Source organism: Gekko japonicus, unplaced genomic scaffold (genome assembly GCF_001447785.1).
Source record: "Gekko japonicus isolate JY-2015 unplaced genomic scaffold, Gekko_japonicus_V1.1 scaffold1387, whole genome shotgun sequence".
NCBI lineage: Eukaryota > Metazoa > Chordata > Lepidosauria > Squamata > Gekkonidae > Gekko > Gekko japonicus.
The window spans coordinates 378,428-391,705 of NW_015174881.1; the positions used below are offsets into that span (position 1 = coordinate 378,428).

The window sequence follows — 13,278 nt, forward strand, 5'->3', positions numbered from 1 at the left end:
TCAGTTACATCAGTGTTTAATGGGAGAGCCTCCAGGAGATAAGAACATAAGAGAAGCCAATGTTGGATCAGGCCAATGGCCCATCCAGTCCAACACTCTGTCACACAGTGGCCAAAAACACTAGGTGCCATCAGGAGGTCCATCAGTGGGGCCAGGACACTAGAAGCCCTCCCACTGTTGCCCCCCCAGCACCAAGAATACAGTGAATCGCTTGCCCCAGACTATACCTTGTAGCTAATAGCCACTGATGGACCTCCATGTTTATCAAATTCCCTCTTTTTTATATAATTCTTTTTATTGATTTTCCAACATATGAAGAAAGACAAAAATAATTATTCAAAACAAACTAATATATCATAACATAGCCCATTACAGTGCTGATCTCCAGAGCTACTATTTAACCTGACAATCGCAGTTATTCAAATAATCTAATACCTAGTATCATCAGAGTCACCGGTCCACTAATCCCTTCAATATCTGTATTGTCGACTTTACCATCATTCAAATTACCTGATCATCATTTTCCCTTTTATTACTGTTTCCCCACCTATTCTGTTGTAACAATTCCTATCCAAAACAGAAAACAGGTACGGTATATCCCATTACATCAACAACAGCCCTCCATCTCGTATCTTTTCTCTCTACCCCTAGCTTTGCTTATTACTCCAAACTTATTCACAATATATTTTCCTTTGGATACTACGCCTTTTATGTTCTATATCCTAACATCCTAGCACCTCCCTTTCGCTTTTATAATTAATAGTTAGCATAAAGAAAATAACACTGCTAACTTAAAATTATGAAAAGGAAAATTATTATCCAAATACCTTCTCTTGATTTTTAACAACAAAAACAAACATTATTATCTAGTTTATAACAGTTAATAACAGAGTCATACTTTCTCCAATACAAAGTTGAAATTCAGAAATTCATTAAATCAGCCAATCACAAAAATTTCATTTGTACAAACTATATCCTCCTCAATTCCCCAACTTAAAATTATGAAAAGGGAAATTATTATCCAAATACCTTCTCTTGATCAGAATTGAATTTTTAACAACAAAAACAAACATTATCTAGTTTATAACAGTTAATAATAGTCATACTTTCTCCAATACAAAGTTGAAATTCAGAAATTCATTAAATCAGCCATTCACAAAAATTTCATTTGTACAAACTATATCCTCCTCAATTCCCCCCCCCACATAACACTTACATTATAGTAAATCATAATTTCTCCAGTACAAGTTTAGTAATCAAAGGTTCATTATGGTAGCAAATCAGGAAAACATCATTTTACACTTATATATAGTTTCTTCTCATTCTATTGTAAACATTAGTCACAAATCTGATTTCTTCTTTCCAGAATCACACTTAAATGCCTCGGTTTTGTACAAGTAGAACCCGATTTCCAATTTTCCCCAGCTATGTTCCAATACACCGGTCTTCAAGCTTTTATTGTCCCTACAAATTTTCTTTATTTGGCACCATATTCTCCTTTTTGTCAGTTTAATCCTTTTTCCCCCACAAGATTTTGAACGCTTTTTTTGCCTTTCCCATTTCCAGCGCTTTACTTGCTGTTTCCTCCAGATTACTCATTTGATTACTGTCCTCCTCTTTCTCCTTCCCAACTATGGGGAGCATATCTTGCTCCATTTTGCCTTGCCAGCATTCTTGATCTTCCTCCTGATTCAGCTGAATCTGAGATGTTTCCTTTTTGTTTTCAGGGTGTAATGACCCCAGGGGTCTCTACCTTCCGACGCCACCACTCTGGACTTCAGGTCCCCTGAGAAGGCCCAGAGTACCCACCTAGGCCCATCCAACATGCCCCCTTTTCAGCCAAGAACACACAGGCGTGATTGACCCAGGCAGAGAAAATAATTACCCAAAAAGGGTTTATTAAAAACAACACTGGGGCAGGGAAAACAAGACAAGGCAAGGTGCTTAAAAAGGGTATAACAGGGTTGAAAAGGCAAAATAAACATAAACTAACATAAACTACCTGTTCTACATAAACATAAACTACCTGTTCTACTTCCAGGCCCACAGCCTGCCTAGCACTCACGCTGAGCCCAGTGGAGATTTTCCTCTCTCCCAGACCAGCCTGTCCCCACAGTGAGACCAGGCCGCAGAGAGGGACCCGAAAGAACACCCTGTTTTCCACAGTTAACCGTTAAGACCGACTCTCCTCACACAGTTCAACAGTCTCCTCACAGAATCTTCCTCTCTGATTGGCTATAGCCCCGTTGCTAAGCCTTATGGGGACTGTAGGCTGTCCGCTCACTGCCATGCAGGTCTTTCCTGGGACCAGGCCGCACTAGGCCCTGCTCCCAGTCCTGCACAGATCATGACACCCCCCCACCAGACCAAATCAGGACCCCATTGATGAGGGCTGCATAAGAGTGATCTGTGCTGGTTCTGCCACTTACAGATATAGAAACACATATACAAACAATAATAAACAGTAAACAATATTAGGATCAACATTAACGAGAATACAACATCAGGTTAATTCATTGCAGGCCCTCCTGGGTCAAAGCTCTTGTCAAATGTCTCATCATCCGTAGTGGCAAGGCTTTCGCTGGGAGTAAGTTCTGAATTGGATTTTGCCATTGAGTTCAGAGGTTTTGGACAATCTACTTTCGTGCTGCCTTCAGCTGTACGCCTGGCTACTATATCCTGTAACGCCTTCAGTGCTTTTTGCTCAAACAGTCTGAATTTAGGCATCTGAAGTTCCCGAAGAAGCTCAATTAGAAACTGAGGGCAAGATTCATTTTGAGACATCAGTGTAGCTACTTCAGAATAAATGGCATTTCTCAAAGTTTCAAACATAGAAAGTTTATTGCATTTCTGGTTTGAATGTTCCTCTCAGTCTGGAGAAGTTGTTGGGGCGTGCTCACCTTGCTGCTGCTTTTCAGACTGACGACGGGTTGACACCCCTTTGTCAACATCAGTTTGCTGACTGGGTTCCTCAGGAACATTTGCAAAGTCTTTTAAGAACTGCAGGTAGATATCTTCCTCTGGTTTGGCCTCCTTTTCCGCCAGCTCAGGTTCGTGGACTCTGGGTTCCCTGGTCAGATGCTCCGCTAAGTCTTCCCCTACAAATATGGCTATCGAGGGATAATCATGCACAGCTACCTTCCATGATCCACTCCAGTCTTTGCAGCTGATCGGTAGCTGGGCCACAGGAAGCACGATCCCTTCTACTTTGTTCAGACGCCTTACCCGCCTCCCTTCTCCGTGGGATCAATTACTGAGCAATGCACTGTAGTTATGAGGAAACCAGTATCTTGCCAGGCTACTAGTTCTTGGCCATCTACCCAGACCTTCTTCCGGTGGCATTGGAGAATATACTCCGGATCAAATACAGGAGGAATAGCTTGGTTGGTTTCCAACATCAGGTGGTACATGCTGGCTCCGTCGTGAGGGCACTGCTTCCGGACATGACCTAGTTGGTTGCACGCAAAATACCGGGGCACTTTCCCAGGCCCATCCAACATGCCCTTTTCCAGCCGAGAACACACAGGCATGATTGACCCAGGCAGAGAAAATAATTACCCAAAAAGGGTTTATTAAAAACAACACTGGGGAAGGGAAGACAAGACAAGGCAAGGTGCTTAAAAAGGGTATAACAGGGTTGAAAAGGCAAAATAAACATAAACTAACACAGCTACCTATTCTACTTCCAGGCCCACAGCCTGCCTAGCACTCACGCTGAGCCCAGTGGAGATTTTCCTCTCTCCCAGACCAGCCTGTCCCCACAGTGAGACCAGGCTGCAGAGAGAGACCCGAAAGAACACCCTGTTTTCCACAGTTAACCGTTAAGACTGACTCTCCTCACACAGTTCAACAGTCTCCTCACAGAATCTCCCTCTCTGATTGGCTATAGCCTGTTGCTAAGCCTTATGGGAACTGTAGGCTGTCCACTCACTGCCATGCAGGTCTCTCCTGGCACCAGGCCGCACTAGGCCCTGCTCCCAGTCCTGCACAGATCATGACAACAGGTATATTCTGTTTTTCCCCAATAAGGTTTGTGCTCGCTGTCCTGACTGCCTGTTCCACTTCCTCTACTAAAATCTTTCAAAATTGCTCCCATGTAAGAGTCCCTATTTCAGTGCTTTCCCAATCCTCTACCTCTTCCGCTTCCATCTTTAACACACTTTTAAACTGCTTTACGTTGTTTCTTCTTAGATAATCCTCAGCTTTCAAATGTCTATAAGTTTGGCATAACACTCTTAACAACCAGTAACTCCAATAAATAAAGTAACTTTCTTACCCCTATCTTGTCTTTCTGCTAAGAATCGCTCCTTCCCTCTTCACAGCCGCTTTCTTCTCGAAGTTGGCAATTTCAGTTGGGGGTATATATCTCAATTTTTTCCTTTAATTTCTTCTCTGCTTCCCTTTTATATTAGTTGTTATAAGAAGTTGGTCTTTAAAAATGGCTGGTCGCAGCTAGAAAAAACATGGCAGCCATGTTTTTTCCCGTCGATCGTTCCTGTTTCGGGGTATAACGGCGACACCCCTGCATTTGCCAAGTGCGGTAGTGGCCAAAAAAAGACCCCTGCCCCCTGACCTCCCTCCAGGAAGTCAAGCGGAGCCCACCCGATCGTTCGGCGGACCCCAAAAGAACAAAACAGGACCAGCCGCCGCAGGAGTGTCCCGAGAAGCACCTGCTCGCCGCGCCATATCGGAACCTCGGCCTATCCAATTCCCTCTTGAAGCCGCCCATGCTTGTAGCCACCATGACCTCCTGTAGCAGTGAATTCCATGTGTTAATCACTCATTTGCTTTCCGTTCAGCTTCATGTCTTTTTCCACTCCTTATAACTATGCTTTTTACAGGATAATTTGACAAAGAAGAAAATAAGAAGCTATATTGTTTAAAAAAGAAACTAAGCTGAACCTACAGGTTGACACCTTCCAACTTTATAAGACTACTCATGAGGAAGATTAGTGAAATGAGTGCAAAAACCAGTGTGCTCATCGAGGATATGATTATGTTGGACTTTGCTTTGCTTATGTCAGAATTCTCTAACTATTGTCAGATTAATAGCTTTACAAATTGATGCTCACAGAATTATTAAATGTGTCATTGTTAATTTTATCACAGTGGTTTTTTGTTTGTTGGCATGAATCTCCACACCGTGACCCCTTTTCTGGCTTTTTTGACAAGCCTATTTGCTTGGCACAATGAGCGTGTGTGCTTTTAGTGTGTCTCAAATCTTGATGTTCCACTGCAGAACAACACGGCTGACTTCTGAAACTGCTTTTGGCTTCACTATCATGCCGACCAGACTCATGCCCAGAGCCCCCAGACACAGCCAGGCTGTTCCCCTCCCTCCTCCAGCTCTGACAGTGCTTTATCCCTTCTCCACCAGGTTCTCTCACAATCTGCCTTGCACCATCTCTCCTCTCCCCAGGTTATCCACCCCACCCTCCAAATCTCAGTCTCTGAGGCTACAAAGACTTGGCAAGCTTAACCCCACCAACCATTTGTGGCACCCCATCAGTGCCGGGCACCGGGACTACTGACTCAGGACTGCAAAAAACAGCAAGAGGGGTGGCGTTAAAAGCACCTGACAGACCTCCACAGATGGATGATGGGGATGCATTATTCTTGGTGGGCCACAAGCTGTACCATCCTGATGGAGCACAGACACTTATGCACAACCAGCTGTTCATCGTGAACACACACACACACACAAACACCTCGCTATCAAGGCCGCCCTGAGCCTTCGGGGAGGGTGGGATAGAAATTCAAATAAATAAATACATAAATAAATAATAAATAAGGCCAGAAAGGTGTTCTGGCTCATTTTAAGAGCCGCACTTACAGCGCTGCTGCAAATCCCAGCCAGACAACCCAACTCACAGCCAGCTCCACAGAGATAGAAATAACCAAGTGTGTGACTTTTTCATTTCTAGTTAAACTTTCCTCGTTGGCTGGGGTCAGCAGCGGGTGACTCGAGCATGCTCCGAGCGCCCTCCCACATCCCTAAAGCAAGCCCACCACCCACCCACCGCTGCCCCCAGCCGGTGAGGAAAGATTCCACGCTGGCTTAGGGCAGCGGCGGGTGACTTGAGCACGCTCTGAGCGCCCTCCCCCCCATCCCCAAAGCAAACTCACCACCCAAGGAGTGGCTTGGCTGCCCGTCAAGGTGAATTTTGGGCTGTATGATGTCCCTCGTTTGAATAAAACTTTTTTCCTTCCCTTTACTGCCTGGAATTGTCTGTCTTACTGTGTGGTGTATTGGCTAGCCACACAAGTCAAAGAACCTTAGTGCCCTCAGGGCATTGCCTTCACCATTTTGAATTACACTAAGCTCAGCTCAGCTGATTCCGTTACCAAACCCCATCCCTTCAGTACAGCGATCCCACTCAGTATCTTTCTCCCCCCCTCCAACCTTGAGTACAACTGTTTACTGTACCATTTAGTATCACTGCGAATTCTCAATTTAGAGAGTCTGCATCCCACAACAAAATTTGTCACAATATATTTATTAGTTATAGTAATAAAATAAGAGGTCAGATAAGTGGCATTTTAAGACTAACACTACTTCTCCTCTGCACGCGGAGAGTTTTGTCTTTTTTGAAAAGCAGCTATGAACTAGGGATGGTGCTGCTAATGCTACTCTCTCTGTGTTCCTCTACTGGCCCATTGCTAATTCTCTTTTCCTCATCTCCTCTTTTTCTATCACACAAGACTTCAGCTTTGCCCCACAGCAGCCAAAGGAGATGGTCAAAGAGAAAGGAATGTGGAAAGAGACCCAGTGGCTCCATGCTCTGCAACTGTGCTGGAGCTCTGCTAGTCTAGTATCCTGTTATTCACAGTGGCCTACCTGGTGCTGCCAAGAAGCCCACAAGCAGGCTATGAAGACAGTTGTTTCCATCAATGGCTACACACAAACTTCCTAAATAGCAGCTCCAGCATAAAATTCTCCAACTTACAGATGTTATGCCTTGTACGGAGCATTTCATGATGGCAGGGCATAATGATAAGAATTTTTCCTTTTTTGCACTCGAGTATGTTCGGCCCAGAAGCCACCAGCAGATGATCCAACAACTGAAAAAAAGAGAACTATTTTGGATACATACTCTTAAGACTGCAACTCCATACGGCCTGAATGAGCATATTGACTGGTGTGCAATATAATCTTGTTAATATAGCATGTATCTCTATATAATCTTTGGACGGCTTTATTATGTTTAAATCTGTACTGTTTCTTTATCCCTTAATGGTATACTCTATGTGAAAGTTGCAATCACATGACCAGTTTAATTATAAAGCTCCAACTTTTTAAAGTTTACCCACATTGCTTTTTACTTATGAATGCTGTGGCAACACAATCAAAGAAGGAAATTTTTGGACCACAAGTAACTAGTTTATTAGTATTATTATTAGTAGTAGTATTCTTTATATTTGGGCCTTAAATTGTTTGATATACTGATTTTCATTTTTTCTCCTTAGGTTTATAATCACTGGGCTAGTGATTGCACTTTAAAGGTCTTATGTGCATATTTACCTTGTGCCTGGTGATTTTACTTTTGAAGTAAGTTTATGGTCTATATTTATAGATTGGCTATATAGATTTCAATTTTAATTTTTTGTAAAATATGTGTGTTTAATCTTTTATTTTTTACAGCAATTTACTTTATGGTCCTCATTGAATCTATACTTTGTATATATTTCTGATTGTGTTTATGTGAAAATAATTATTAACCATCTTGCCACATATGTATGACCTCTGAGGGAGGCCTATTTGGCCGAAATGCGTAAGATCAACTTTGTAAAGCCTTGATATTGTTATATTTTATATACATTGGTTGTAAATGGGCCTCTATATATGTTTTAAAATTTGTTATTATTAATAAATACATGTACCTCTTTTTATCTTTTATGGAAAGGTTTTAATATTGGCCCTCCTTTTCACTAACCTTTGCTTGGTTTTGGAGTTCATTGTTAGGTTCAGTGTTTTTTCTCCCTTGGTTTCTGCATGCCTTGTACCAATCAATTTCTGTGCTCCCAAGCATCAACTTTTTATTGATAAAGTTGGTGTCCTGTTTTTCTTCTTCTTACATCAGGTAGGGTTGGCAACCAACAGGAGATCATTTGGGGGAGGGGACTTGCCTTTTCAGTGTTTCATCAAGTCCATTATGTTACTTCTGGCATGATCCAGAAGTGACGTCATCATATCAGGCAACACACGCAAACAATCACCAAGAACTCTAGAGTGTCAGCCCACGCAATTACATCTCTTCTGGGTTGCACAATCCTGCCCCTCATTTTCTCCAGCATTCTTTCCCTGCTGCCCAGCTGTGTGCGCACACACATCAAACAAAATAGGAGAAACATATGTTGAACTGCACAGACAGCCCAAACCCACCCTGCTATCTGAAGAAGTGTGCACACACATAAAAGCTTATACCTTGAATAAAACTTTGTTGGTCTTAAGGGTGCTACTGGACTCAAACTTTGTTATGATACTTCAGGCGAACACAGCTACCCATCTGAACCTGCTAAGCATGCTTACTCAAAAGTAAGGCCTATTAAGATCAATAGGTCTTAGTGTTTAGGGCTGTTGCCATGCTTATTTTATAAGGGCAAAAGGTGGCATTTACTACTGATCATAGTTTTGTGGCATCTTATTTACTTTGTGTATAGTCCGCCTTTCTTGCTGAGAGTCAAGATGGATTAAAATTATTTATTATTTATCCTGGTCTGACACTCACCACTCACTACATCAATCCCGTTAATTAACAAGATTTTAGTAAAAGCTAGTTTGGGATTTTTAAAATATTTAAAAGCTAGAGAGTAGGAAGACAAATATTTCAACTAAAGAGATGATTTATAGTGTTTTTATTTATTTTTTAAATAATAGTGTCCTTTCCTGCTAAAGCAAACTTTCAAATCACATTCTTCTCACTACTGCAGCAAATTCATTTGATGTCTTTGGCTTTTTCTCACTGTATCACTAAAATATCAAATACAAAAATTTAGATTTACCAGAAAAATAAGCATATAAACCACAGATAAATCCCTAGAAGTATTAAACATTGCAAAAACTATCAGGTTTTTTTTACATTAATGGGACAAAATCTTGTGCATATTGCATATACACACTGGTAGCTCAAAGTAGTGCTTCAGGGTCACAGAGGAAACTGTACAAAACCAGAATTAGATGCTCTACTGCAACATCACTAGAACTAATTCACTACTTATATCTTACAATGTATACAATACATTGTGGATAAAATTCTGTCTGACTCTACAGACTGACACTCATTCTTCTGTAACTGCAAATAAAGTTTTGTGAGTTAACTGTTTAATTTAGCAATTAAAAATGAGTCACTTCTGCAATTTAATGTCATTGAAATCTCAATACCATCATAAATTACTCCCTTTATAAAACACAAAGTCTTCATGCACATCAAAAACACACACACACACACATCTATATATAAATTCAAAAGAAAAGTTTCACATCCCTTCGTTTGCACTGATTGCGTCATACATCTGGAAGCAGCATTATTAAAAACAAACAACTTCAATATGATGTTTTCCTTTGTTCAGTTTTGATAGTGTGATGCATACAACAGATCCAACTATTCAAGGAGAGTCCTTGTGTTAAAGGCTCCAGCCAAAACTCTTCAATGGCCAGGTTTATGAGATTTTACAGCTGTTTCTGGTGCAGTGTTTCAGAGGGCTCTGGGGTGGACGGATGATTTTGGCTTTCTTCAGACTGTTCCTTTTGTTGTTGCTGGCTGTGAGGGAGTAGGAGCGACCATGCATCATCCTAGCATTCAGACCATTGGCCATAGAGAATGATTTGAGATGGCTTCTTAAGGCAACAGGGAGTGGAAGTTTGTCAACAAGGTGCACAGGGGTGCATGAAACTATGGCACGGCAACAAAGATCTTGCAAAGTCAGAACTTTAAAACAACAAAAAACAAGCATTAGTTTAGACAAAACATGGTTTTGGATAGCCACATGATCGTAGAGTATGCTTTCATGAGCCTGCTGTACTTTTGAAAATAACCCTTCACCCAGTCACTTTTACTTCTGCTGAAATTCCTATCCAACCATACCGCCAAGCCATCCCATAACTATTATCCTGGCTTAAAAGTATAAAGACGCTGTCTTGTAAGTTTTAGGGAAGTTTAACCAGAGAAAATATGGTAGTGTCAAACTGAAACTCTGGAATGCTGGATCTATAAAAATCCCTCCATAATTTTTTAAATTTGCTTCTCTCAAGGAGATGAGATATCAGTAGAAATTATAAAGGCTCAACATTTCTGAAGACCCTTTTTTTGTCTCAAAGAGCTCATTAAAGTATTCACAGTTTCCCATAAATATTACATCATAATTGGGCAGCATATATCCTTTCCAGCTCCCATTCTCTGCTACCTCCTATATTTCTGAATGGCCTGCAGGCCCTTGGTAAAAATATATAGGGTTAGCAAATATCATTCCTTCCATCTCAGAGAAGAGGAGATAGATATACGTGCCCTGAGTTATGCCATTTGGATGCAGCACAAATTTATTTAGTACATTTTCCTCCTGCCTTCCTCCAAGGAGCTGACACTGACACACATGGCTCTCCCATCCTCCATTTTATCTTCTCTGCAACACTGTGGGTTAAGTTAGGATAAGACAGACAGACTGATCCAAGGTCACTGCTGATTTTTTTTTTAATTTTCAAAAACATAAGAGAAGCCAATGTTGGATCAGGCCAATGGCCCATCCAGCCCAACGCTCTGTCACAAAAATACTAGGTGCCATCAGTGGGGCCAGAACCCCAAACTGTGAGTTCCTATCTATACCTTGTGGCTAATAGCCACTGATGGACCTCTGCTCCATATGTTTTTCTAATTGCCTCTTGAAGCTGTCCATGCTTGTAGCCACACACCCCTCCTGTGGCAGTGAATTCCATGTGTTAATCACTCTCTGGGTGAAGAAGTACTTCCTTTTATCTGTTCTAACCCGACTGCTCAGCAATTTCATGGAGTGCCCACGAGTTCTTGTATTGTGAGAAAGAGAGAAAAGTACTTCTTTCTCTACCTGCTCTATCCCATGCATAATCTTATAAACCTCAATCATGTCACCCCTCAGTCGTCGTTTCTCCAAGCTAAAGATTTTATTGAAGTCAAAGGCATAATACAGAATATAAGCACTAGAAATGTAACAAAATAAAAGAATTTCATGGAAGGTGGAAATCTGAATCAGGGTCTTCCTGGTCCCAGTCTAGTACTCTAAATCATTATACCACAAATTGGCCCTCACACAAAAAACTACTGAAAATTTTAACACTGGCTCCTTGAAAACCAGGGTGAGCTTTAGGAACCTCTTAAACAAGTTCACGTCTCAAACAGAATTTAACGCAAGGGTCTGAAGTAAGTTTGCAAACCTTGGTTAAGAATCCTGGCTGAATGCTCATACTGATGCAAGGTTAAACTCTGGCTAAAGTGGACAAGGGAAGGGCAGGGGGAGTTTTATCAGTTGACAAAGCATGCATTCCAGAGGCTGGCACCTTTCCAAAACAGTGCGGTAGAGGAATCCAGCATAGTCGGTATTCTATCTTAGTAAAAGACTTGTTCAGGTTAATTTAAAAAAAAGAATTTCCAAGATATTTTTCATTAGCTGAAACTAAAACTTTAATTCGGACAAAATCCAGGATAAATGCATAGAGATAAATCAAAACATTTGTATTGTTTTACCTTTGTTTGGCCTCCACAGCCGGTCCATTCCATGTCTCATTAACACTATCCTTGCAAGTTCTGTAAAAGACTCAGTGATGTTGAAGTTACAGAGTGGGCTTACTTCAAAGAAAGTCATGCCTAGTCTTTCAGCATAGGCTTGTGCTTGCTCAGTAGATACCTGCCGTTTGAAGGCTAAGTGCAGGCGGTTGCCAACAAGGATTTTAGGTATACCAGGAGCATGCTGAACAAAAGGGAGCAACAAATTAGGTTCCAAGTTTCTAGGCTAGTCCTTCAATGAAAAGTATTCTCTCTTAATTTGCCCCTATCTCTGTAGTCATTTAACTTGTTTATACCCAGGAAACCATAGTTCAATAACAAAAAAGGGGGGATAATCTACACTACACTACACCACCCATCTACACTAAGACAAGATTCGCATGTAACAAACCACAGTTTGTTGTTCATTAATGAACCAGGGAGAACCCTTCCTTTGCACATGCCTTGGAAATCAATCATTCAATTCAATTCAAAATTCAGTTACACCTGAACCACAAACATTTCTTCTCTTCACTCCAGCCCAAGATGTCAAATGATAATTAAACAATAGAGGCGTTATAAAAACTGACCAATGAAGCAGAACCTGAACCAGAGATGTCAATGGCATCTAAGTCAAGCTAGATGCAATCCACTTTTAACTTCAAAGTGTCTCAAAAACATACCAGAACAGGCCAGTGACCCTCTTCTCCAGATAATAACCACCCATTTGCAACCACAACAACTGTCAAAAGACTGTACAGATACAACGGGGCAGAAAACAGAGCACTTTCCTATGGCAAAATCCTTTAAATGGGTTATATACATTTTCAGTTCGATTTTGCAGTTTCCGTCCACTAATATTCCATCCCCACTTGAATGGCATCTGTTGATGAAGTGGGAGCAACAGATGCCTAGCAGCAAGCACCTGGTCAGTCATAATTAGTCTCATCATTCCAGAGACCACAAGTAAAATCACACTGGGATTAATGAATAACATCCATAGAGATTTCTGGACGCCAATCAAATCCATCCTGCTTTTTTAGGGCCAAAAAACCCTGCCAAGAAATGTAATTGTGGGTAGCTTGACTTAAAATTCATTCATTTTACATGGTATCATATGCATAATTCTAAGATGAAGCTTACCTCATCTATCTCCTTTATCCATCGATCAATACCATCAAATGACCATCGATTAGTTATGTCATATACCAATATCACACCCTGTGTGAATAAAATAGATTAGCCTGGCGCACTCATATAAGGGTACATTGTATTATCTTTTGTGTTCCTTAAATATTTATTCTTGGTTCAGTTAAGTGATTTTAGCATTCTAAGTTGTCTCAAATATGGAGCAGAAACCTACAGACCAGGGTTTTTATTTCAGTAGATTACAGAGAACCTTGCCAGAATGTCCATATTGCACTGCTTGAAACTATCACTCTGGGGAAAGAATTTAATTTATGGTTGTGCCAAGGATGTGTCCAGCACTCAGCAACAAGCTGTATGCAGAATTTATGGAGTTTAATTTTTTTACAAGTATTTGCCA

At 41.1% G+C, this 13,278-nt stretch overlaps 1 protein-coding gene across 1 annotated transcript in view; it reads right to left on the minus strand.

Moving 5' to 3' along the window:
- Positions 1–9,347: 9,347 nt before the first annotated feature.
- The window catches only part of RAB40B (RAB40B, member RAS oncogene family), a 24,059-nt gene continuing 20,128 nt past the window's right edge, over positions 9,348–13,278 (minus strand). The window contains exons 4-6 of the mRNA XM_015424883.1: positions 12,876–12,953; positions 11,715–11,937; positions 9,348–9,929 (exon numbers count right to left, since the gene is read on the minus strand). Of these exons, the coding sequence (XP_015280369.1) occupies positions 9,661–9,929; positions 11,715–11,937; positions 12,876–12,953 (570 nt within the window). The 3' untranslated portion in view covers positions 9,348–9,660. The remainder of the gene's footprint in view (positions 9,930–11,714; positions 11,938–12,875; positions 12,954–13,278) is intronic.